This window comes from Hippichthys cyanospilos, chromosome 12, assembly GCF_059441005.1.
Source record: "Hippichthys cyanospilos isolate Australia breed blue-spotted pipefish chromosome 12, RoL_Hcya_1.0, whole genome shotgun sequence".
Classification (NCBI taxonomy): domain Eukaryota; kingdom Metazoa; phylum Chordata; class Actinopteri; order Syngnathiformes; family Syngnathidae; genus Hippichthys; species Hippichthys cyanospilos.
The window spans coordinates 5,528,011-5,555,994 of record NC_142380.1 but is presented as its reverse complement, the minus strand read 5'-3'; the positions used below and the strand labels follow the sequence as shown (position 1 = coordinate 5,555,994).

The 27,984-nt window shown below is 37.6% G+C and overlaps 2 protein-coding genes across 2 annotated transcripts; one reads left to right on the top strand and one right to left on the bottom strand.

Moving 5' to 3' along the window:
* Positions 1–473: 473 nt before the first annotated feature.
* On the bottom strand, positions 474–11,345 carry LOC148414560 (elongation factor 2b). The gene is made up of 14 exons (XM_088429334.1): positions 11,208–11,345; positions 9,723–9,937; positions 8,648–8,829; positions 8,365–8,576; positions 7,350–7,528; positions 7,178–7,283; positions 6,845–7,097; positions 5,422–5,617; positions 5,222–5,345; positions 4,052–4,294; positions 3,118–3,471; positions 2,507–2,689; positions 2,130–2,262; positions 474–1,038 (listed from the first exon to the last, which is right to left on the bottom strand). The coding sequence occupies exons 1-14, from the start codon at positions 11,208–11,210 to the stop codon at positions 845–847; spliced, it is 2,577 nt and encodes an 858-aa protein (XP_088285460.1). The 5' UTR covers positions 11,211–11,345; the 3' UTR covers positions 474–844.
* A 4,153-nt stretch (positions 11,346–15,498) lies between these two features.
* On the top strand, positions 15,499–24,933 carry LOC148414559 (cyclic AMP-responsive element-binding protein 3-like protein 3-A). The gene is made up of 9 exons (XM_088429336.1): positions 15,499–15,585; positions 16,742–17,009; positions 18,312–18,439; positions 19,378–19,482; positions 19,568–19,674; positions 22,441–22,509; positions 23,674–23,758; positions 24,002–24,095; positions 24,749–24,933. Exons 1-9 carry the CDS (start codon positions 15,499–15,501, stop codon positions 24,931–24,933), a joined length of 1,128 nt encoding a protein of 375 aa, XP_088285462.1.
* The last annotated feature ends 3,051 nt before the right edge of the window (positions 24,934–27,984 follow it).

Sequence of the window (27,984 nt, the reverse complement as noted above, 5' to 3'; positions counted from 1 at the left end):
TTTCAGTACCAGACGTTTTTGGATGACTCTGTACTTGAAAAATACTGAAAAAAATGTACCTGGGATTGAACATTTCATCTCTTAAATGTACTCTTAGGGATTGAATGCGTAATGAATGTATCCTTTGACACCTATAACCGTCAATGGCAGTGAAAGAGATCGAAAGCAATGACCATTTGTTCTTGAAACAAATCACCGCTGTTGATTTAGCGCTAAAACAAATATTTATGCAAAAGGCTTTTCCAGAAGGAGTTTGAACATGTAATGTATTATACTGTTACATGATTTGAGAAGTATTTGCATTTTTTTTTTTTTAAATCAGGCGTTCATGAGTATTATATATGTATCTTGAAGAAATCTTGAATGAGTGTGGGTGGGGAAAAAAAAAAGTGTACATTAGATACGAATGAGGATTCTGGTGCTTTACCGGATGATTTTTGAAAACTAAAAAAAAAAATAAAAGGCACATCATCTGCAGTTGAATGTTTTATTATATGACAAATGGTGATGTTGAATGGAGACCTTGAGCCAATCTGACATTATTGCAGCAGTATCACAGCGCACCTTCCAGAGCCATTGTGTCAAAAGAAAATACTCCCAAGAACCTTTGGCTGAGGCACTTTGTGTACTGTGGCTGTAAAATTTATAAATAAGTGTCATTGCCCCCACTAGCCAGCAACAACATTAGCATAAGCTTTTTTTTTTCATTGCAAACCAAGTCGGACTCATTGTGCGAACTTTTAAGCCGGTGCCAGGTTTTGTTTTGTTTTTTTCTCTAGGTTTTTTTTTTTAAGTGCCCAAAAGGTTAAGATTTCGTGATAGTATGTGAATGCAAGGTGAGTAATTACAATTTGTCCAGGTAGTTGTCCAAAGCGGGGATACCCTCCTTAAGACCTTTCCGCTTCCTGATTTCAGCAACGACTTGGGAGGGTTTGCTGGTGGGGTCTCTGGGGTCACCTTGGAGGATTTGCCAGTGGTCAAACACACATTGTGGAAAGGCTTGGCCACCTGTGTTACTGCGCAGGTCGGCAGTGAACCCTGCGAGGAAATCACATTCACGTCTTGGTTACCAAAAAATGGAAAAGAAACTCCTTCCAGTTACATAGCATTAAAATCTATCGTCTATGTTTTGAATCGCTCACTCTCACGTCTTCAGGTATTTTTGGAGCCAGTGCTGATATAGGCTGTTTTATATTATAATGATATACGGTGGTATATTTGGATTTTTCTTACATCATTGTATGAAATAAAAAAACAGCTCAGCTTGTGAATGTCACATGACCAACAAGTGAGCCATGATTGGTTGTTACCCAAGCTTTGAGCGCAGGTGATGACATTTTCCGAAAAACAGCATGTGGCAAAAAGTGTTTTTAAAGATATGAATTGTACATGAAAAATAATTTACAGTGCTTAAAAATGAAATACAAGCTATATATTATTCTTTTACTGCTGACATTTCTAAGTTAGGCATTTATGTACCATAAGACTTGTTCAGAGTGCAATCGCAAAAACAATTGTGTTAAACAACCCAATTACGGGTCATAAAAGGACCGACCCAATATTTGGGTCAATTTGACCCAACTTTCGAGGTGTGAATGTGAGTCCGCTCTAAAAACAGTCTGGTCAAAAGTAACCCACATTCTAATAAAAGGTAAATAACCCAATTATGGGTTATAAAAAAAAAATGACCCACTATTTGGGTCAGTTTGGTACAACTTTGTAGGTCTTTTTGTATTTAAAAAGACAATTGGAATGTTTACTATAAAACAACCCAGAAAATTGGGTCAAACTGACCCAAATGATGGGTCGTCTCTTTTTTGATCCATAAATGAGTCATTTTTAACCTCGTTTTTATTGTGTTTTTTTGAGTGCGCAATTAAGAAAAGACTAACTGAACATGTAAATCATTCTGCCACATTTGATTTATTGCCCAGTCCTACTGACAAATAATACAGAAATAAATCCATTTAAAATGAACAGAAAAAAACACTAAAAATGGATGCCAAACATCTAAATTATTGTGTTTTTTTTTTCTTTTTTTTACGGGCAGGATTTACATATTGTTTCGTGACAAGCACAGCAACAGCTGGCATGGAAATGATGACACTTTTTCCACCTATGAGACTTACCAAAGGATTCGTTGACAGGCAGGTAGGCTTTAACCACAAACATGGGGGTTCCGATCACTTGAGATTCCTCAAAGACGTGACCTCGCTTCCTGTTCAGAACACCGTAGATCCCGCCCACCACCGCTTCGGGACACTTGAACGAAAAAAAAAAAAAAGAGTAAAATTGATTGTTTGTTCCATGAATTTGAAACCCAACATTCATTTGTATCCACTGTCCATTTTGTCTCAGCAAGACACAAAGTGAATTTCTTTTCAGCCAAACACGAGACATCAAAATTGTATTCCGCCAAGATATAGACCAAAAACAAACGTCCACTATAGTGGACGTGGATGAAAAGGCTTGTTCTCAGAAGGATATAAATGGAGTCCAACCAAACCTGAATCTCCACCAGGTACACGGGCTCCATGAGGCGAGGCTGAGCAGTAAGCTGACAGGCGTAGAGAACCCTGCGGGCGGTGGGAATAATCTGGCCTCCGCCGCGGTGGATGGCGTCGGCGTGCAGCGTCACGTCGTGGATGTCAAAACGCACCGCGCGCATGTTCTCCTCGCACAGCGCCCCCTGTCAAGTTAGCGTAACGTCGCGATCAAGCTTGAAAAACTAATTGAACTGGATAATCGGTTTCATATAACCAAACTGAAGTTTTTGCTTCAATTCAATGGCCATTGTGTTGTATTTGATGCCGGGCATGTCACTGCCACCAGGGGGGAGTATAGTACAAACATAAGGATACGTCGTGTTCGCTGGAAGTACAATCAGCAAAGTAGAGGTTCATTTTTTTTAGTTTTTCATTATTATATAGTATTTTTTTCCATTTACAGTATTTTTTCATTTTGTATGTTTATCAATTAGTGAATTGCAAATCTGTTGGATAACGCTGTGCTGTTAAAAAAAAAATATTGTGGATGTGAATGTTGAACCATGATATAGAGGGGGAACACATCAAAAAAATGAATGGCTTGACCGGCTTTGAATTTTGCGCACTGCACCTCTTTGGTAGCCCACTGGAAGCCAGCCACCACGCTGTCCTTAATCTCGTTGAGGTACTGGACCCCCTTGGTCACGTCGATGAGCAAGTTGGGCCCGGTTCCGTCGGGACCAAAGCACCAGATCTTCCTGGCTTCGGTCACCTCCCACTCGTACTTGTCGGCCAGGTAGCGCGCGCGGGCCTTCAGCTCCTGACGGGCCGTCACGTCGCCCTTCTCGATGTCTTCGGCCAGGCCGTCCGGGAAAGGCCGAGACTTCATGAACAGACGATTGTGCTTGTTGGGAGACTTGGACAGACACATCTGGTCTGATTCTTCTGTCACCGTCTCTCTATAAGACACAACTGGGTCCGATTTCTGGAAAGAAAGAAAAACACAGTCAACATGTCTGAAAAAAAATGCAATTTTAAAAGCTAAATGCTAAGCAACTCAATATCGCGTCTGAACAATCCTAATTACTTATCAATACAAATGACCATATAATTTATTGAAAATTAGGGGTACGTGAAGGTATTTCTTGCCAAATATTGGATTTTTTTCGGCGAATTATCTGCAGCTCTTATTTAATGCTTTTTACCGCCGTAACAGGAAACTTGCAGTAAATAAGAGCAAACTAATTGAAGCATGAAGCAACTTATTGACCGGTTAATCGGTAGGGCTCTATTCTTCCCCCTGTGCAGTATTTTTGGGTCATTTTCTCCCATTTTCTTCCTGTGTGGATAACTAAGTGGTTGTGCCATTTTGAACTTTGACTTGTCCCAGTCTGGGTGAAATTTCAGCCCCCTAGTGGCCTCTGTCAATGCGTTCTCTTTCTTTCAATGCTTTCTCTTTTATGTGAAATGCATTTGATGTAAAACTCAAAGGAAGGCATTATGGAGAACTTAACCCATACCAAATGTAATGAAATCTGCATCTATTGTGGGCGTGGCTTTCTCACCTTGAGTGGAATGCAGGCGTGATCCTCCTCCAAGTCCTTAAGGCAGATCTCGAGGTGCAGCTCCCCAGCCCCCGCGATGATGTGCTCGCCAGACTCTTCGATGATGCACTGCACCATGGGGTCCGACTTGGCCAGCCGCTTCAGGCCCTCCACCAGCTTGGGCAAGTCGGCCGGGTTTTTGGCTTCCACGGCCACTCTGACCACGGGACTGACGCTGAACTTCATCACCCTCATGTTGTGGGCCTGCAAGGCAAAATGGAGGTCACGGTGGTGAATTGCTGTAGAATTTGGACATAGGAACGGAAAGTAGCATTTGAGAATCGCTAATGTGAATGCCCTACAAGGGGTACTATTATTAACTATTGATTTTAATAGTTTTTGAAGGTATCAATAAATTGAACGTAATGACATATTTACGAGTTACTAACATATTAATTGTGTCATTTAAAGGTATATTAGACTTACTTAGCCTTTTCTAGCAGTAAAAAGTTAATATTTTGACAGTAATTGAATTGGTAACTAAATTATTTTTCACGTCGAATGAATACATTAAAAAAATACATTTCCACTTGCTGTTGCCTGCAAATGACATCATGTGGCAAAGGCTCAGGTAATAACCAATCATGGCTCAGCTTGTGAATGTCACATAATCAAAAGGTGACTCGAGTATTGAGCGGAAAATGTCATTTTTATTTTAGAGCAAGTAATAAAAATGTTAATCAATGAATAGCTATTTTTTGTACAAGCTATTAATGCTAAGATTATGTTAATACTGATTTAAAAAAAAAATTTTGTCTGAATATTTTCAACAAGTTTTTTTTTCAAATAATACAACTTTGCTTAATTAGAATTGATAAAAATTCTAATCGTCTTGAATGACAAAAAAATTAAATATTTCAAGAGTTTATTTTTGCCCAGCCCTACATGACAGGAACAAATTAAGAACAAATTAATTGGAACATGAAGCGACTTCCTAAATTGTGTTGGTTCCGTACTCTCATTGGGTGAGATTTAATTTCTCCAATACATGCGCTTATTTGTTCAAGACACAATTACATTTTACTGCTCAAAATGGCTCCTGGCTAGGAGGTACTTGGCTAAAATATCTCACAGGGTGGCACATCATTGAGGGCCACTGGAATAAAGAATTCAGACTGAACCAAACATTACTTGTTCAAAAGTGGTGATGGTCCCAGTCTTCACCAAAAACTGGTCAACTCCAACAAGGCCCACAATATTCCCGCATGGAACATCTTCAATAGGCTCCACATATCTGCCCATCATTAGGATGGTCCTGCATAAGAACATGAAGAACACCTTGAGAAAATCTTTTACCATATCGATTAAAAAAAATAAATAATTCTGCTCACCTTTGAATGGGCTTGATAAAGAGATCTTCCTTCTTCCCAGGTGTGAAGTTCGGCCCCATGATGCGCACCTTCTGGCCCGTGGACACGCATCCGGAAAAGACTCGACCAAACGCATAAAAGCGACCCTTGTCGCTGGTTGGCACCATCTTGGAGATGTACATCATCAGAGGACCTTTGGGGTCACAATTCTTAATACCTAGAAAAACACATTAAGTTGTGAGGATACACTTCGCATGCACAAACTGTAAAGGTGAATTGAAGAGATCCGAAGTAAGAAAGGTAATACTTTGGCCCATAAAGATTTTTCAGGTATTTATAACTTACTCGAGTATTTATTTTCTGTTGCGAATATGCGGAGGAATATTGTAAATTTGAGTGTGTGCTCTAAAACAATCGGGTCGAAAATAACCCAAATTAGGTTAAAAAATGGACTGATGAATAATGCTAAAAGGCGAGTGGTTCTCTATTGACTCAATTTGGGTTATTTTTTAACCTAAGATTTTTTTAAAGACTGTAAAAAATGTTGGTTTATAAAATTACATTCTAAAACAGTTGGGTCTTAAATAACCTAAATTGAGTCAAAAATAGAGTGACCCAACTTTTGGGCTAAAATTAATCACTTAAAAATTTGGGTTGGTCTCTTTTTTTGACCCAATTAGTGTTATTTTTAACCCAACATTTTGTAGGTGTAAAAAAAATAAAATAAGTCATATGAAGAAAAAAAAAAAATACACCCAGGAAAATTTGGGTACCAAAAAAAAAATTTGGTCAAAAATGGACAAACCCAATTTTTGGGGTAAAAGAACAATTAAAAACTTGAAACTTAAAAACCTGATTTGGGCTAATTTTTGGCCCAACAATTTTTAGAGTGCAAAAATGTTGGTACAAAAATTAGACTCTAAAAATGTTGGATTAAAAAATAACCTACAATGGATAAAAAAAAATGCACTAATCAAACTTACTGGATAAAATAATTATCTTAAAAAGTAGCACTGGACCCCTTTTGATGGGATTTGGGTTCATTTTGACCCAACTGTATTTAAGTTGTAAAAAATGTTGGTTGAAAAAATGTCACACTCTAACACGCTTGTGTCAAACCTAACCCAAACTGGATAAAAAAAAATTATCGCAAATCTTGGATTAAACCTTTAAAGGTTTGACCCAATTTGGGTCATGTTTTGAGTGTGCAGTTTTCAAATGCTCTAATTTTCATATGATTCATTTTTCCCCCAAAATATTTCCTCAGTTTTTGTACAATTAACGTTGTAATTTCGGGAAATTTCGCCTTGGTTTGCATACAATTCCGTTTTACTGACTTTGAGAAACACAACGACAAAAACCAAGGCGATTAAATTGGTAATTTTGCAAAATTTTGCCAGACTCTTCTCGACCCAAGCGTCGTCACTTTTACTGAAGTACTGACCCATGGCGGCTTCATCATCTCCCGGGCCCTCGTAGAGCAGCTCGCATCGGTATTTCTGAGCGGTGACGGGCGAAGGCAGGTGGATGGTGATCATCTGGAGCAGCGCCTCCCCGGCGGGCAGCCAGCGACGCATCACCGCCTTCAGCAGCGGTTTTCCCTCCTTCTCCTTGTCCTCCGAATCCAGCTTGATATCCAGCTTCTCAATCAGCTTGGCCGTTTCGTCCTTCTTAAAATTCATGATGGCGTCAAACACCTGACGGAAGACAAATTGAGGTCAGAATGTCAATACTTTGGTCCGCGCTTTGCGAGGCCTTCAAAACGGCGTCCCGTCACCTTAAAGATGGGGTCTAAAATGAACTGGCAAAATGAGCGGGGATATTTCTGACCGTCGGGACCCGTCGCCGTTTTGGTGAACTTGCCGGTGCTCGGGTCGACGTATCTGCGGGTTGCGCAGGATTTTTGAAACATGGTGGCGGCGGAAGGAGGATTTGCCGACAGGTTTTACCTGTCGCCCCACAGTTTCTTCATCATGTCTTCGACTTTCTTGCATCTCTCTGTCGGACTCATCTGAGCGTCTCCTTTGGCAACAAACTTGGCCACGTACATCTCGGCGAACTGCTTCAATGTGAAGGCCCATCCGTGCAGGCCCGAACCGAAGCCCACCGTACCGATAACGGGGTCAATCTGGGGACGGAACATGGTTTTTGTTTTCAAATACACAATTGTTGTGTACCCGCTGATCCTTTTGAGCTCAGTTAAAGTCATTTGTAAGTAACTTTAAGGATTTTGATGTGTTTCATACCTAAGTACAAACAGTAATCGATTTATTTACTACTTAGCTACCTAAAGTAATCAGTGACTTTATTACTCATAATTACCAAAAGTAATCAATTAATTGAACACTTAATTTGTTTACTAGCAGCCTTTTTTTTGACCCCCAGGGGTGGCCAAGTCCAGTCCTTGAGAGGAACAATCCAGCCCGTTTTTGAAGTGTCCCTTCTCCTAACACACCTGATTCAAATGTTTAGCTTATCAGCATGCTTCGCAGAATCCTAATAAAGACCCAGATCATTTGAATCAGGTGTGTTGGTTGAAGGGACACATCAAAAACAGGCTGGATTGGGGTTCTCGAGGACTGGAATTGGCCAACCCTGATTTAAGTCCAAAAAGTTGGGACAAAATGAGTAATCCCAAATTGGGTTGTTTTATGGGTTAGTCAGTTTTTCTATTTTGATCCAATATACTGGGTTAAATGATTCACCCAGTACGGTCATCTTTTTGACTCAAAGCTAATTTTTCAACCCCAATTGAGTTGTTTTATGGGTTATTTATTTGGATGCAAATTTGGGAATCTAGGCCTATTTGGCTAATCCCAAAATTGGCTTGTTTTGTACTAAATACAAAATTGTGTTGTGTTTTTTTTCATACGAACCAACTTTTTGGGTCAAATATACATCCCAAAAACTTCGGCCCAATTCAGATTATTTTTGACCCGAGAGTTGTCAGTGTCCCAAGCCTACCAGGATGTTGCCCATTGGTCCCCCCTCATCCTCCCCATAGGTGGAAATAATGACGTTGACGTTCTCTATGATACGCTGGAAGGTTCGAAAGAGCTCATCGGTGTCCAGCTGAAGTTCCAGCAAGGCCCGGTCCATTTTGTTCATCATCAAAACTGGCTTGATGCGCTCAGCGATGGCCTGCCGCAGGACCGTCTCCGTTTGCACACACACTCCTGGGAGAGGAAATGAGAAAGTTGGAGGAGACTGATGGGCGGGGTTTGCGATGGTGTCTGAAGGGTACTACCTGAGACGCAGTCCACCACCACCAAGGCTCCGTCGGTCACCCTGAGGGCCGCCGTGACCTCGGATGAGAAGTCCACGTGACCCGGCGAATCGATGAGGTTGATGAGGAAGCCGGTTCCATCTTTGCACTGCTTGATAAAGGCCAAGTCTTTGTCGTCAAGCTCATAGTATAAGGAGATGGCCCTGCAGGAACAGCAAAGCTTATTTTCTTATTTTCTCTTTCCTCAGATACATGAGTCATTCCTGACTCATTCGATCCCAACGACGACATTCAATCCCAGGTACTTATTTTTTATTTTTTGGGGGGGGCTAAAGGAGGGTCTAAAAAAGGCAGATGTTGAATTATTTCTCAAATAGTTTAAGGTAGTCATTATTTATGGTATTTAAGCACTAAGGTAATGAATTCCTTCAAGTAATTTAGCACTAAAGTAATCCAATTATTTTCATATTTAATTTAGTACCATTTTTACACTTTACTAAAGTTATTGATGGAAAATCTAGAGCTAAGGTTAAAAAAAATACTTTGTTAGGTACCAAGTAATCAATTACTTAACGTAATGAAGTGCTAGAAGTAATTGATTACTCAGTGATTACTAAAGCTATCAATTAGCTTAGATAACTAAGTCCTGAAATCAGTTTAGCATTATTTTAAGAGATGATATTAAGTAATTTAATTTATGTGAGGTAATTAAGTAATGAAGTTATCAACTACTTTAGGTAACAAAGTAATCAAGTAATGAATGACTTTAAGTAAATATGTGTGTGTGTGTATATATATATATATATATATATATATATATATATATATATATATATATATATATATATATATATATATATATATATATATATATATATATATATAGAGAGAGAGAGAGAGAGAGAGAGAGAGAGAGAGAGAGAGAGAGAGAGAGTGAGTGTGTGTGTGTGTGTGTGTGTGTGTGTGTGTGTGTGTGTGTGTGTGTTTGGAACAGGACATTTTTGAAATCAATAGGGAATGAAATCGAAGCCGAGGCATTTTTGCTTTGTTGTTTTTGTGTTTACTCCATCAACTAGAAACACTTTGAAGCACTCACGTGGATTTGATGGTGATGCAACGCTCTTGTTCGTCTTTGCGCGTGTCCGTGAAACGAGTCTCCCCGGCGCGGGCTGAAGCAATGATGCCCGCCTTGGACACCAGCGAGTCCGTCAGCGTGGACTTGCCGTGATCCACGTGGGCGATCACGGACATGTTCCTGATGTTGGACTTCTTGTCCATGATGGCTCGGATCTGGTCCACCGTGAAGTTGACCTGGTGGGTGGGCGGCACAACAGCACATCCTTACATTGACTTCAAACGGAGGCGCATTTCAAAGCCTCATCTCTTCATTCAACGTCAGCCACATCTGCAAGTCTTCCAAGTTGAGTTATAAAAAGAAAGTCATTTGGAAATTGAATCCATCAAGCTGGCAAGGAAGACAAACGTGGCTGCAGGCATTTGCTCTCTGACCAGCCTAAACAAAACTTCATGTTAAAATAATATATTAACAAAAAAATGCATTTGTATGTGTATATATTGTATATGTGCATGCATAAACTGTATACAGTGTTAAATACATAGAAAGGCGTCCACACACACGCCCACATTTTTTTTGTTTTAAATCTGCACAGCTAAAACACAACGTACCATTAAATAACCTCTATTGTATTTTTATTTTTATTTTTATCTTACAAGAGGAATAATAAGTATAATTCTGATAGGCTCATCATCATGTAATAATGTGTGTTGATGGCCGGCAAAATATCTGGTGGTAATAATACTTTCACAGTTCTGCAGTTCAGGGTTTGAATCTGGGCATGAGTTTTCAGTGGTTAATCGTCTAAAATAATGTGTGCCTGAGCTGGCCCACGAGCCCTGAGTTTGACATCACCTAAAAATCACAAGAATAACAAACACATAACTGAATTAAAAATTCTCTGCCGGTGCCAATCAAATGTACTGCGCATTAAAATAACAAATTTGGACAAAATCATAAATGTGCATGAGTAGCAAATGATGTGGCCAGACGTCCTTATTTGGACAACACAAACTTTATTTAGTCTGCGAATATCGTCTCATTTAATGAGCGAAATTGAATGCGCAGTGCACGCTACTTCCTGCGTTTATGCAAGATGTTTATTCTATTTTAATCGTGTTATGTTATTTATGCGAGTGATCCCAAAATTCCGTTCGGCAATAACATGTTTATATGACGCTGAGCTAAAGCGTATCAAAATAATGCCTTGCAATGGACGTCAGCGCGGAAAGTAGGCCGAAGGTACAGCCCGGCATCGTTTTTATATTCCGTATTTTAATCGCTGGATTCAACACAAAAGGTCCACATAACAGCAAGCATCGGCATCAAAACCCATCACACACACATGTAACGGTCCATACATAAACACACACACCTCACAGGCTCTATATGCGCTTGTTGCGTTCATACAACAACGTTAATGTTAATTTTATGTCTAGCGATTGATAGCCCCAACGGATTGTCCGGGGCGGACATGGAGAAAACACGAATTAACACAACACTCACCATTTTGACAATTTGTGTGTCTTCGTCACGTTATTGCTGCGGAACGCCGCCGAGGCAAAGTGCGTACTGAGACGCCGCAGTTAAGTCAGGCTGCGGTGAGACGCCGCACCAGCAGAGGGCGCTGCTCCGCTTCCCCACCTGCTGACGAAGGAAAACAAAAGCGAGCAAGGCTTTTTGTTTTTGCTCCATTTTCACGAGCACATTAAAAACCTTTTCTGTCTACTTTTATTTTATTCTTGATTCTAAAATATTGTTCACGATCAGACGTCAAAAGATGTTCATTAGCGTAGTAAAAGGTCACTCAAATACAGTGATTCTCAACTTGTTTTTCTTGCACCCCGGTTAAATTCTTTTTTCCTCATTCGTAACAATGTATATTCATATAAAACTTGTCAAAATAAAGGTATACAACACTGTGCAAATAAGATATGAAAAAAAAATCAGCCTGTGTGCGTGTGTTGAACTGTATATGTTTAAAAAACATTTACGGCTAACTTTGACAGCCCTAAATAAATAAATTCATAAAGAGATACACACGTGACCTGACCAACAGTATATATTAAAAAAAAATGTGACTAGTGAGGTTTGCTAATATTTCTAAATACTAAATCTCGCGTAACGATTTTAATGCCTTCCCAATGTGCACTTTTAGCGCTATTATGGAGGTCTAGATACATCTATAGGAATTCAAAATCAAAGTTGAGTGAGCAGGGCAAAAGCATTTCAATAAAGTAAAGCGATGGCTTGCCTTTCCATGCTCTTTTTTCACGAAAATGAATGGAAACAATTTGTACTGTTAACCTTTTTTTTGCAATATGGTTCTCATTTTGAATTATTTTCTGAAACCAAGCGCTACCTGCAAGAGGTTTAAACAAACACAAAGACAATTCGGCTGTCTCTCCTTCCTTGGTTTAACACATGGTGCAGTAGCAGGTCTTCACCACACGAGGGCAGAGCAAGACAAAGCAATGCTGCTTGAAAAACAAGCGCTGAAGCTTTTTCATCCATCCCTTTTTCTATAGCCATTTATCCTCACTAGGGTCGCTGGCTTGCTGGGGTTTATCCCAGCTGACTACGGCCAGAAGTCGGGGGACACCCTGAACTGGTTGCCAGCCAATTGGGTTGAACAACCATTCACGCAGCCAATCACGGCTAAAGACAATTTATAGTGTCCAAGTAAAATTCAACAGTATGAATACATTTAAAGCAACTGTGTGGAATAGATTGACATGCCAGTGTATAAAAAGACTGAGAAAGTAATAACCAGGTGCTTCTACTCTAACCAGCAGGTAAAAAAGCTCGTTGGAAAAATGAAACTGTGCATATAGACGCAGATGAATTATCTGTGTTATTCTTCAGTCTTGAGCGATGAGCTTGACATGTCCTGCTTAGGTCATATCTGCGTGTACTTTGAGACGTTTCATTCTACAGATAGAGCAATAATAAAGATAGCACAACCTTGTTATTATCCTTACCGGGCTGATAATAATATGCGGGTGCACATAAGTAGATTTTAATAAGCAAGCGGATACATTTATGAGCGTGAGATTGAAGGATATTAATCAGGAGTTCATACGGTGGCCAACTTCATGTAATGAGTTTTGCTTCATCAAAAATAGACGAAGCCATAGTTTTAATTCTCTTTTTGAACATGACTTCTCAATTTGAGATATACAGCAATGATGTATATTTCGTCTAGACTCACATGAGCGGTAAAATTAGTGTCGTATATCAAGGACTTTGGGTCACTTTGAAGCATACTTCTAGGAATATAATTTGACATGCCATAAAAAACCATTCAAACTACAATAAAGGGCTTAAAACAAGGAAAAAATGTAATGAAATGAGAATGGTTCAAATTCTGATATATAACCTGTTATTGAATGCAACAAATTTCCATAGCAAATTTTTCTGACAAGCAAATGTAGCTAACCACAAAACAATCTTGCCCAAATGTCACGAAGAGATTCCAAACCTTTTTCGCCAATTTCAGCAGTGAAAAGTTCATTTTTACGACAGTCTGTAATTAATTTGATAAAGGAATTATTCTTTTGATCCAATTAATACTTTTCAAACCTTAAACACATCTTTCACTTGCCGTCAACTGATTATGTGCTTAAGGCCAATCGCAACTCACAAGCTGAGCTGCGCTCGGAAGGCTCATCAATGAAAAGCTAATGATAATCATGCATGAAAACATCTTGATCCTACTGTTTGTCACACTCCAAAAAAAATAAAAATTGATAATGCATCTTTGCAAGTGTGCATGTTCCTGAACATCTTATGTAATTCCTGACTTAATTGGGTGTATCCTTAATAAAAACCTGAGACAGATGGCCTTTATTATGGCAGTAAAGATAAGGAAAGATACATGGCGTGTTACTTGTGACTGAGAAAAGATTATAGTAGACACACATATACAGAGAAAACAAAACTGATGTGTTTGTGCACGTTTTAGCCGGTACAATTATTCTACCATCCGGGCAGCGTATCAACACCTTTTTTGTTACTTTGCTGCTGGTCCCTTAAATAATTGCATATTTTTAGAGTGTGTTGTGTGGAGTATACATACAGGTGTATATTGTATTTTTCAACTTTTTTCTCATGATTTGAGCCCTGTAGCTTATAGTCCAGTGTGGCTAATGTGCAGTTTTTTTGCCAGCTACAAGACGGCAGTCCATTAGAAAAACAAATATGCAAATATGTGCATAACTATCTTTCAATTTGTGGAACAACTATAAAATACAGCTGAAAGTATGTGAATCAATGGCTGTGTTCAAAAAGAGTCTTAAAAATAAAATATTAAAAAGATAAAAAAAAATAATGTACCAAATAAATAGGATCTTGTATAAATGTTTGTGGCATGGAATTGGATATATATTGTTTGCAATTGTATTTGTTTGCATATATGAATTAGGTGCAATGTGTTTAAATGTTGACAATGTAGCTGTAAGCGGACAATTAAAACAAGTTTTACACTGAAAAAGAAAGGCATAAAACTACAATATAACATCTTTCTGTGTAAATATCTGATGTTACAACCTGTGTTTATAGTCCAGTGAGCTCAATTTTTGCTGGTGCAGCTTATATACCGGTGTAGACTATCGTAAAAAAAAAAAATAATAATAAAATATATGTATTCTGTCTACCTTGACTGATGAATGTTAAATTTGTTGTGATTGGCTTACTAGTTTGTCCACTAAACTCTGGATTGGACACTGATCAGCTGGGATAGGGAAGGACTGATATGGAACTTCAACTTTGTCCTCTGAATCATACTTAGAAGTTCTTCTCATGCTCAAGACACAAAGGAGTGTATTGATTTTGTTGAGAGTTTTCATTCTGCGTTCTTTCGCTTACATTTCATCAGCTTGTTGGATTAATAAGCGGTCACGCGCTTCCAAGGTGACATACACTCGCCTTTTGATCAAGAGGAGATCTAAACTGTTTCGGTCGGCTTTCAGCGGAGAACAGTAAGTATGGGTGACAAGAGGCTGTAGCGCTGTAGCTCAAAACAGTAATTCATTTTTGTGTGTGTCAGAAAATTTTATTTAAGTCAAAAAATGCGTCGAAAACTTTGGATATAGACCCAAATAATCCAATAAAAATGTTTTGGATGATATCAGATTGATTAAACAAATTTAAAAGAAAAACACCTACCTAAATGGGTCTGAGCCAATAGAATGGATCAGAGTTAAAGGTTTTTTTTTTTTATTTTTAGTTTGTGCGTGGAGAAACTATGTGCTAAAAAAATCTCGTTTTGTTTTTTTCTCACGATTTTTTTTTAACTCTTAGCCATTTTGAATGAAAAACAAACAGGCTCGCAGGTAATTATTTAATTATTTGCGCTACCTTCTATGAAATTTTTAGTACAACTGAATATTATGCTGCAAAAGTTTGTCTTGCCTTTTTTCCTCAACCAGAGGTATTACGTTCCAAAATTTGTAGACAAAGTTGCAATTGTAGTAAAATCAAGTACTTTTTCAAGACAAATATGTTACAGAATGATATTAAAATCAAAGTTCAACACCTTTTCACTTAGATTTCTGAAGCAAATGCCAACCCCGACACTTTTCCTAAACAACACCCCATTTATTGGCGCATTAACTCTCAAATGCAGGTACCGTACGTATGACAAAAAACGATACAATATGATGTCATATTGCCATGATGATGAGTTTTGGCACCACTAGAAAAGAAAGACTTGGTCATACCTTTGTCTAGTGTCCGAACCATTTGATTTGTTCTCAAAAGTAACGACATGAACCTCATGTTTCTCTTTTCAGCTGTGATGGATCTCATTGATTTGCTGTTCAAGAGTAATGATGAAACCAGCGGCTGCCACGACAACCCGCCGTGGACCATCACCATGTATGACGTAAGTCGACTGCTCCTTCTGCAGTGGACGCGGGCACTTGGACATGACAGGACTGCAATCATTGCAGCGCCAATGTGGCAACAGAGCTTTCATTATGTTCTCTTATATGGCTGCGTCGCACTAGCGCTCAGGCCGATTTTACGAAAGCGACGCTGCTTTAGTTTTCTTCCTTTTAAATGCTGAAAATGGACAGATAACTTTGGTATCCTTTTAATGTTGGGTTGCTATTTTCTACCATCTTTGAATGGTATAAAGTTGTCAAAAATAATCCAATTTGAGTCAAAAGTAACAAACTCAGAAATTTGGGGTAGTACTGAAGTTACCTCTACACACATGCACGTACGCATATTTTTTTTAACTGAATTCTATTGTTTGTTTTTGGTTTTCAACTTTTTGGGTGATGAATTTACCCACAAAAGTTGGGTTATATTACTTTAACAAAAACAACAACAAAACAAAATAAATACAATTTTGGGGTCAATATGTCTCCTAAAAACATGTTAAAACAACAAAAAACTTTTTTTTTTTTTAAAAAAAACTACTGTTTTATCTAACATTTGGGTTATATGTTTACCCCACAAAGTTGAGCCATATAAAAAAAAATAATAGTAATACATTTAGGTTGAAAATATACAAAACAACCCATTAACCCAAAACATTGGCTCATATGAATAAAAGAAGAAATTATATACAAAACAACTTTTTTTTTTTTTTTAAATCATTGAACAAAATTTATTTTTTTGTACAAAAATGAGCAACTGGGCTACTTAGTATAAAATGTAGGTTTTTATACTAAACAACCTAGAAATGGTTTGCTTTATAGATACTTTATATTTTTAAACAAAAAACAACTCAGTTTTGGGCCCGATTCCTCATTGAGCCCAAAAAGGTGGTTCAAAAAAATGTAACCCATATACCCAACTATTTGGACTGAATTAATTTAGGTACAAAACTCAATTAAACAATCCAAAAAAAAAACAAAAAACAAAACAACAACCAAAAATGGGTTGGTTTGTGTCTCACGCACTTGACTCAATTTTTGGGGTTAAATGAATCACCCCAAAAGTTGCGGTAGCCTCTTTCTAAGCCAACTCTCACTAGAGTGCTCTGAGTGTGTTGAACTTGTCATTTGTAACATACCTCGCTCGGTCCACAGATGCTGAGCCCGGAGGGAAAAGGTACAGAGGACTTTTTGGACTCCCTGCTGGCTGGTAGCGAGTCTTCCTCAGCTCCGACCTCACCCCCGTGGTCACCCCGCACCCCGGAGAGCGACGTGTGCGAGGAACCCTTGGCGGATGGCTTTCAAATGCTGTCCTGCACAACATTTCCAGGCTTGGACACGCCACTGCCTCACCTCACATACGAGCAGATTCCACCCTACAAGCGTGAAAATGAAAGATCGTCTGATGTTTCCATTGATCTGGGTAGGATGTCATTTGAAATTCATAAGTTATGATGCTGGGAAAAGTCATTAGAATGCAGATTTTAATCTATTTATGGACAATTTGGCAGAAACCAATTTTGTTTCATAATGATGTCACAAGATGGGTTTGAATTCGATTAAAACAAATACATTTATTTCACTCATTCACTGCGTGTGATGAGTGTACTTGCCAATAATGGCAGTGAATGAGAATCACAAGTAGACTCGCCAATTTCATTTTTCAATGGGGATAAGCAGGAGATTGTTTGACTGTATATTTAAATCTTGTAAACACCTTTACGAATACAAAATCACCAGTGGACGGCATTGTTTCTCCTTTTTAGATATAAGATTGAACACATCTTGTGTGTCTTGAAAATATAAAAATGGCTCATAGAGAATGATAATTTAGTGGCATGTGTTTTAAAATAGTAACATAAATAATAAAATTCTCGTCAAATACGTTTTTTAATGGACAGGAGCTGACACCCTTGACTAATGCTTACCTCATAAAAGCCAATTGAGAACTGTAGTGATAACTGTGACCATATGATGGCAGTGTTTCCACACTTAAAACACAGATATTATCTACATGCAATTCAAAATAAGGAATGGAAATCAATCTTTCATATGATACCACCCATATTTACAGACACATTGCAGACAATATTTTTGTCAACCTTGAAAGATGAGTGAAAATGCTAAATATACTGGCCCTCTAGGGGTTTCCTTTTCCAATAACGCTTGGCACTAAAAGAGTTAATAACATTGCATCAATATATCAATACATTTTCACATGTGTATCCTCACCATTATCTTGAATTAGATCAATGAGAAATCTCACAGCTAAACTTCCTAATCCTAAAATTTCTGCGTATTTGGGTACGGTATTTGGGACCACTTGGTGAAAACACAATTTTTACAGGGGAGCAAGGCAGAAAATAAATCCGTAAATGCATTAAACATCAATAATGGCAAATGTCTAAATATAGTAGTAGTTTCAATAATAGTAGTATAATAAACTCTCTAGTCACGTATGTTTACAATACCTTATCAAACAACTGAGCTTTTGTCTTCCATTCCAGTGGTTTGTATGTCAATAAATCAAAATAAAGCATAAACCTGCCTTTGTTTTACATAAATTGTTTAACATTTACCGCAAAAATACCGGAAGACATTAAAATGAGTCCCCTTTAAACAATTAATAAAAAGACATACATCGCTACATATTTTGGAGCAAGGTGTGCAAAGGTTAGATAGGAAGATTGTTGTGAATTGTTGCTTACTGCTTTTATGTTTGCAGGCTGTGAGTGTGATGGCCTCCAGGAAAAGCTGGGAATTGCTTATTACCTCACATCAAATCAAAGTTCCACATCATCCAGTCAGACGCTCACAGTTAAAGACTTGCTCTTATCTAACCTGGGAGAAAAAGTAAGCGAAGAAACTTTTGAGTACATTTTTATTCCGTACTTTATTCTTTGTAAACCCCAAAAACATTTATTGAAATGTTTGTTTTTAAAAACCCTGTAAAAAATATTCAGACAAAATGAATGAAGACTGACTTAAAATCAGTGATAACGTAAACATCCATAGCGTGTGCATAACTTAATATGTGTCTTTTTATTTTGCTATTTTTAGCAGTAAAATGTTCATATTTGATCTCTTAATTAATTTCATAACTAAATTATTTTTCATATACAACTAATACCTTTAAAAACATATTTTTCGATTTGCCGTCGACTGAAAATGACATCACCCCTGCTCAAGGCTCGGGTAACGTCAAATCATCATCAACATTAATGTGAAAAATAATTTTGTTATGAAATTAACTCATTCAATACCAAAGACGTAATTTTAGGTTTTCAAGAGTGCGGACATTCAATCCTAGATATTTAGATTTTTCAGTGTCAGTCTAAAATGTCCAGTAGTAAAAGAGTTAATTTACAAAAAAAAAAATCTAATATTTACTGCAAATAATGGCTAAATAAAGGGACTATAACTTCCACAGTTAAGTAGTTACTTATTATAAACATGTCTTAGAATTCACCCATGCAGCATTCTGCTACTTTTGAGAAAGATCCATTTCACTATTTAGGTCAAATTAATTTGAGTTATTTCCCAGCTTGAAATATTTCTAATCAAATCTTTTTGCGCAAGGGGTGAAAATGTATAATATTGAACTCCATGAAATCTGGAGGCCTGAAATCATATTACAATTTCTTTATGGAGTGCCCTTTAAGGCTGCGTGTACCTACAATGCATAATGATATAAATTGGTTAAATCTCGCGCAGACTTCAGGCACGCAGCTTCCTCAACATATTATATTTAATAATCTCATATGTATTCTACCCGACCATTTCATTACCAGAGAATTCCCCAGCATCCTCTGCAAGAGCTGGTTCTTAATGAGGATGAGAAGAAGCTCCTGGCAAAGGAAGGCATTAACCTGCCCAGCGAGTTGCCTTTGTCCAAGGTGAGCGAGGCGTAACACACAGAACAACCTTTGAGGCTGCTTGCAACATATTCACACTTTTTTTATTTCGTTGGTTCATCTGAAGTGCGAAGAGCGTGTTTTGAAGAAGATCCGGCGGAAAATACGCAACAAGCGCTCTGCTCAAGAGAGTCGCAAAAAGAAGAGGGAATATGTAGATAGTCTGGAAGAAAGGTAGGAGATGGTCACACACAGACACACACACACACAAAATACAAAAGAAGAAATAATTAAAACAAACCAACAATTGAGCTTGTTTTATAGTTTATTCATTGGAGCAAGATTTTTGAGTGAACGAATTACCCAAAATAATGGGTCAAAACAATTATGCATAAAATAAGACCAATTTTGGGTGTATTTTGTTTTCAAAAACCCATTTTTTTAGTGGGGGGTGGGGAGATGGGTTATATATGGGTTATTCATTTTGCACAATTATTTGGGAGAAACGAATAACCCAAAAAGTTGGGTCAAATGAAAAACCCACTGAACAACTAAAGTTTTTAGGTTATTGATTTCACTAGTTGGTCTTTTTTTACTAACAATTGAGCTGTTTTTCACCCAATGATTTTTACACTTTAAATACGTTTTTTTACACTCTAAAAATCGTTGGGTCAAAAATAACCTAAAAACAGAAACGACCAAATATTTGGGTCAGTTTAACACAACTTTCTGGTATAGAATGATCTATTTTTGGGCTGTTTGCGCTCACTCAGAAATTTAGGTCAAATCGACCCAAATATTGGGTCGGTCCTTTTTTGACCCATATTTAGTTCTATTTCAAACCCAGTTGTTTTTAGAGTGCATAGGTGTTGATCATTTTAATACTCAATGTTATGAAATGGTGAAAAAATAAATATGACCCTATTTGGACCAAAAATGGACCAGTCCACTACCCGGAACGCTGTGATCCACCAATAATGGTTATCCTAAGTTTTTAATACCATTTCAGGGGTATGTGACATTTTTACGGGGTAATTCCTGCAGGTATAAGGAAATCTACTTCAAAGCTGGAACAAGAAAAGTACATGTTTGTTTTCAAATTAAGAGCAAATGAATTGGAACATGGAGCAACGTAGAAACCCTCATAATAGTTTCCCTAACGCTTGAGAGCGCAATATGCATTTTACACACCATCCACATTTCGCATTCCCTTTGGGAAAAATGGATCGTGAAATGTGTGCTCATGTGGCAGCATGTGAAGTGTTGAAGATGTGTTAATGCATCATGTCACACTGCACGGGCAAGTTGGAAGTGCTGTAAATGTCATCTATCTACACCTGACAACCTTCTGCACCCCGCACTAAACTTCACCGCTCCCACGCGTTGACGCGGCGGCGCCACCTACGTCTTCGTCAACATTATTAAAGGTGCTGCTGCCAATCATTCGCTCCACCTGTGGCTTCCAACATCGTTTTGCTATTGGCCCCTTTCGCTTACTTCTCAGTAAGGAGTCTGAGGATTATTTTCATTTACATTTGGAGTTCTTTTAAAGTGTGAGGAATGCAAGTTGACTCATCAGAGCACAAGAAACTGATTTCGTTAAATATATTTCAGTTGTGTTTATTTTTATGTTGCCCACTGTGACAATTAAGATTGTTAAACTATGACTTTACACCTTTTCATGTTACGCGAGCGTAAATTTACTGTTCTACTCAAAAATTGACATGTAATACACATTTGTATGAAACAAAGGCATACGTTTTGCAAAGGTGTCACGAAAAAAGTGAATTCATGTTTTAATTAATGTGCTCTTAATTTAAAAAGAAAAACAGCCTGTTTCTGTCACACCATGAAAAAGTGGAAATAGTGAAAATTCGCAAAATTGATGGATGATGGATAGATGGATGAATAATCTGTATTTTCTTTTGAAAAAATTCCAATTCAGTTGGGCCTTACTAATGTAGTACTGGAGTAGTAGTAATGCACTAGTCCTGGTACTAGCCCTACAATCGCTGGGGTAAAGCCTCCCGTTTTTATATATATATATATATATATATATATATATATATATATATATATATATATATATATATATATATAATATATATAATATATATATATATATAAAATATATATATATATAAAATATATATATATATATATATATATATATATATATATATATATATATATATATATATATATATATATATATATATATATATATATATATTTTTTTTTTTTTTTTTTTTTTTATATATATATATATATATATATATATATATATATATATATATATATATATATATATTTTTTTTTTTTTTTTTTTTTTTTTCCCCAAAGTCTAGTGCGCCTCATATTGGACATTCATGGAAACGTGGGTGCGGTTCAGTGATATGGTATCACAAGTGCTTGAAGAGTTGACTCAAAAAGTCCCCTCTGAAAATAATTAAGACGGCAATTGCTGTTATTTATGGATATCATATCCATTTAAGCATTTAGCTGTTCTGCTTTTCTTCTGGCATGCATAGAAAAACAAATATACATAATAGGACATCAATGAAAATTTGGGGGGCTCAGTATTTAGGTCAGATGGGATATTTTTGTCTCAAGTCATTCAATTCCAAATTCCACGCTTACTGTAGCAACATTAGGGTCCTTTTCTAAACATCAAACGTGAACTTGACGGCCGATAATATTTCACACCTTTGCTATTTCTTAGCCGAGTCAGCGTTTATTGGTAATTTTCTCTTATCAGTTATGACTCAGGTCAGTCAAAGAGCCATAATGGTGGATGACTCACAGTGATGACAAGAGACAAAAGAGGAGCAGTAGAAGCAGATAGAAAGAAGAGTCTTTGGAGGACGGAGATAACACTCACACAGATATTGGAAAGGGGAGGTAAAAATGAGGAGGAAAAAAAAGAATGGGTAGATAATGCAGTGTCCTATCATGAGATTTTTGATACCCTTTCCTTCATTGTGTGCGTTTGCCTTCTAGGATGTCTGCATGCAGTGCTCATAACCTCCAACTGCAGAGAAAAATCCAGAGACTGGAGGAGACCAACAAGTACGCTCAACAGTGTATTTTGGACTTGTATTAGTTACTATGAGAATTTATATAAGGACATGTCATTAGAGGCAAAGATCTCCCACTTATTTGTTGAAAGTTTTACCGGCATGCGGCAACCAGCTAGTCAGTTAAATACACCTCACATCGTCCCCTAATCCCTTATTCACTCTCATGTATGCTTCGTTCATAACAATTTTAACCTTTTGGCTGCTGGGAAATGAAAATCGATAGCTTAACTCATTCAAACCCAGTCAGTCAATTTTAAGTACTTCTTTTTGAAATCTATTTTTTTTGTTTTGCTAAAGGAGGGTCTAAACATGACCTGGTGAATTACAAATATAGTAAATAATTAAAAGTACTAAAGTATTAGGTTAGGTACTAGTACAAGTAATTCATTACTCTAGAAAGTAAAGTACTACAGTAATCTATTACCTTAGCTATTCAAATACTAAAGTAATCAATCACTTTTAGTAAATTACCTACTAAAGTGCTGAAAGTAATTGAGTATTATTGCTATTTTTCTTGACAGTTTTCCTCCTAATTCAGACCAGACAAAAAATATCAGTTTGATGTATTTATTTTTTAACAAACAAAAAAAAAACTAAAAATATTAAGAGAAAAAAAATCCAATAATGTCTCTCCTAGTATTTTTAGGAACATAACTCCCTTGATTTACAAGGGAATATGATTAAATAAATAATTCCTTTAGTAATAATTCATGTAATACCAGCTATTCTTGGATACTCATTGAGCCAAAATCATGAAAAAAATAATTATACATATACTGTATAATTAAATAGCTAGGATTGATGTCTTGACTTAAATACACAATAAAAATATGTCTTTAGGATTGAATGAGTAAAGTGGGATCTTGTCTTCCTAAATTTGTCATTTTTGTGAAACCATTCACTTTTGCCTTAAATTTTCAGGACCCGCATGATTATTGTGTTAGATCACTTCTCTAAAATGCAGCATCGATGCCACCATCTATTGGTGAATGTCCATTAGTAAAGTTGTTTCCCAGATTGAAATTTAGAGTGGAGTAGCATCAAACGGTTCCCCCAATTATCCCCTTTGAAAAACATAATTGAAAGTATCTTTACCGTGGCAATGAATGAGTTGAGAAAACTTTTGATCGCTATGTTTGTCTTTGCACACCAGCGCCTTGATGGAGCAGCTGAGCCAGCTCCAAGCGCTCCTTCCGAACAGCTCCAACAAAACAGCACAAAGAGGAACGTGCTTCTTGGTGAGCTACACTACACTGCACTCAACTTTCATTTTTCCATCCGCACCCTTGCCAATATCACCATTTAATAACAGGAGCCGCTGGCGCTGGAGTTCTAATTATTGATATGATTTAAAAGGCACCATCAGTGACCCGCTGTTTTATCTTTCAGATCTTAATCATATAAAAGTTTGAAGCTTTGTGTAAAAAGCTGCAGACGCTGGAACGACTAATTTTCTAACAGGCTTTCCTCCCACTCCGCAGGTTTTACTCCTTTCCTTTTCCCTCATTATTTCCTCAAATATGAAGTCAGATCCCTACAGTCAACCAAGCAAAGGAGAGTATGCGGAGACCTCAGGTGTGTGTATAATGTTCACTTGACAGAGATGTGTATTTTGTATGGAGCACCAAATAGAAAAAAAGAACATGATCAACATCCGAATTTACAAAGAAAAAGCACTCCACGTGGACAAGATTATCTTCTCTTTTAAAGGAGAGTGAGTAAAGGATGAGAAAGTAAACAAACGTTTTTTCATTCTTTTAGTACGACCCATTCAAAATCACTCCTTTGGCCAAAAAACTTGAAGAATTTTTTAAAAGATAAAAATAAGTATCTGGGGTTTGATGTCTGGATTATATCTGCCATTAGTTTGTGTAAATTTTTATTAGAGTAACACAGCTTCATGAAAACACTATTTTACAACACATACGTCCATTATGACTCAGACTTGGCTTGGACTCCATTTAGTTGGGTATCATTGCAATATAGTGTAGATATCAAATAATGTATACTGTAACACTAAGGCCCTGGGTAGATTGGGAAAATGTCATCAATCCAAAAAAAAAAAACTGATTGGACAGTAAATCTAAAATCCAGATACAGCCACTGGAAGCAGGATAGACAAAACAAACACTATTAAATGAATAGTCTGTCCGCAATAAATTATTAGAATTAAATCACCGCACAGCCACAAAAACAAAACATATCTCCTCCATGTTTCTGTCCCACAGTGCCATCACGCTCCCTGCAGTCAGTCAATGAAGTGAAAGAGGTCGTTCCTACACATCCTCATCTCTCCATCTCCGGGCGTAAGTTGGCCCTCAGTAGTGCAGTGGAGCAGCTTTTGAAACATCCGCCCAAGGGGAAGCTGCCAGCATCCCAGCAGCATGATCACAGGCCAAGCAACCACTATTGATGTCTGTGGATCCTCCGGAGGAAAGCCACTACAAAAGCTTGCAGGCGCAGCATCCAAATGAACAGGATTGCTTTTCCGTGCGGATTTCTCACTGAGGGCCATTCAGGTGGTTGTCATAACACACAAATAACGTGTGCAAGTTGATAAAGGTCAGGTGTCACTTTTCTGTTGCTTTGGAAATTGCGCACCTGGCAGATTATGGATCGTGATGATGATAGTACTGCTTGTTATGTGCACTGTGACCCATGTAGGAAAACCTCCGTGATCTACATTGGTGGTTCTCAAAAGGGGGGGGCGTTAAGGCACTTCAGTGAGGGAAGTGAGGTTAAAATGGGGTTTCAGAAGAGTGCTCTTTAAAGCTGCGATAGTACGCTTTTCTTTTCAAACTAAGAGCAAAGTAACTGGAACATGAAGAAACGTATTCCGAAAATGTGTTACAGTGACTCCTTTGCTCAAGTTTTATGCCTTTATTGGTGCCCTTATCAAATGCGGGGGAGGTGGCGCATGCGACTCCAGGGAAAAGGCTTCATTCTTGCCATGAGAAGTATAATTACGATAAAATAAGGATTGGCATTTATATTTTTTTTTCAGGCATTTCAGGCATTAGAGTCGTTGCAGTGAGTGGGGGCGAGAAAGGTTTTCTCTCTTTTTGGAAGGGAGGAGCTTTGCATAAAATAATTGTAATAGGCTGTAAAAATACTTCACACTGATAGAAAGTTGAGAACCACTGATCAACATCAAATGTACATTGTTAATGAGCCTTCAAAGCACTACTTGGAAAATGTCAAATATTTTCAGAAAAAATTGATTTTTTTTTTTTTTTACTTTCACTTTGGATCTTTTACTTCTGTCCATTAAATCTGAAGTCTGTTATTCCCGCAGCCAATAAATCACAGTTGGGTCTGCATTTGTCTGAAAATGAGTCGGCGAGAAAGTCATTTTGAATTTCTGTCCACGCGTACTCCAAGTCAGTGGTCCCCCAACCTTTACATCACCACGGACTGCCACCATTCGCAATCTCCGACAATTGATCATCTTTTTGCACAGCCATGCTAAGTAGATTCACTTGATTTGGCTAGAAAGTAGCGCTTTAACCCCGTTATAAATCATCATTTTAAATACTAAGTACTACTAAGTACTCCTGGTATTACCTGTTAAAAGTTTAGTTTTTCTTCAAAGTCGTAGACTTTTCTCCTGTCACTTCGCTGGGCCTTTTCCCCTTCCCAGATTTTGTCTCTCAGTGACCAAAACAATTAGAAGAGAATCCAGTCAGTTTTCAAAATAAAAGTTTTTTCAAACTAAAATATCTTTTAGACTCAGACGATTCACAAAATGGAAAAAAATAAATATTTATGGGGCAGCCCGGTACCAGTTGATCCACGGACCAATACTGGCCTGCACAAGGAATGAATGTCATTCCTCGCTTTTACTCTCTTTACAAGCGCTCGTCTTCATCCTAGCGCTCCTAATCATCCTAGGGAAAGACGTAATGAGCACTGACCTCATGGTGGAGAAAGGTCAAAATCAGCAGTGGCTCGTATTAATGTGGCAGAAGAGTTCAGAATTCCAAATCCTATATTTGTCCCATCCCAGTTGCTTTTCCAGAAGTCTGTTTTATTTATTTAACGTCAAGACACAACAGATGTCATCTCAAGGCACTTTACACACTGAGCAGGTCAAGAAATACAGACCCCATGCATTATATATTTGTATACACAAAAAAACAACTGAATACTACATGAGCCAGTACTTTGCGAAGGAGGCAAGGGAAAACTTTTCCCCTAGAAAGAAACCTCGATCTGATCCCTGGACCGTCAACCACTTTGGTGTAGGATTTAGAGACAAAGTACAGGAAAATAGAAAAAATAGACTAAAGGGCTTAAGCAGCGAGGGGAGGAGCTCGGCGCAACAAAAGGCACATCAACAACAGCAAGTGTGCCATGATGACAGAAATGATGATACCGCCACCAGAAAATACCATTTGGGACAGAGATAAAGAAAATGGTTTTGTTTTTATAACTGCCGCTAGACGTGGTAATTTCAGGAGAAATTGTGCATGAATACTGAAATGTTTCCAAATATGGAAACATAGAATGATACCGATTTGCATTGCAAAACATTGAACGATGTGGAACAAAGTTGAATAATATGGAATAACATACAATAAAAAGGAATAAAGGATCTGTACTATATTTATGAAAAAGATGATATTATATTTAATGGTATGAAGTCATCAAATATTGAATATGGAATACTGATAAATGATATGGAATAATAAGAAGAGGGCACAGCGGTGCGTTGATTACATTCATTAAAACACAACATTGCCTGATAATGAAATGCAAAGCATATTTTTCTTTTAATGACTCAACGTGTTTGAAATACATCCTTCCTCTGATGCGCATCAATTCCTAAGCACATAATGACCTTGAAGTCCTAAAGGTGACATTCTACATTCACATCATTTGCGTGGAGGACTGATACCGATGTTGATATCAGCTAAATGATTCATGATTAACTGAATTTCTAGTATGACTTCAGAAGTGACTTTATCACGAGATACTATACGACAAAATAAGGATGGGCAAGTACTGATACCAGGTACTGGTATCAGTGCTGATACTAGTATCAGCCGCCAGTTTATGGTCATTTTACACTCAGGAAGCAAAGTTGAAAACACAATGTTTCAATATTGCAATATACGTGTCTAAAAAAAGGATTCACATTAAAATTATTAGAATAATCTCATTTACTACCATTCATGTGTTGGACAAGCGACAGTGGACACAAATGAAAAGTCTGGCTTTTAGGAAGACATGAGTGCATATATATGAGATTTTGGATGTAGACCGATATAATCAAATTCTGCTTTTAGGGCTAGTAATGGATCAAGACATCCCTACCATACAAAGGCTTTGTGGCTCCTGATACAGCGGTTCAAATGCGCTAAAAGAGATGGCAGGGGGCGGAGCTATATGATGTGAGGTGGAACGCGAGTTAGTATAAAAGACTCAGGATGGAGTGAGCATCACTCTAGCAGACAGGAGAGAG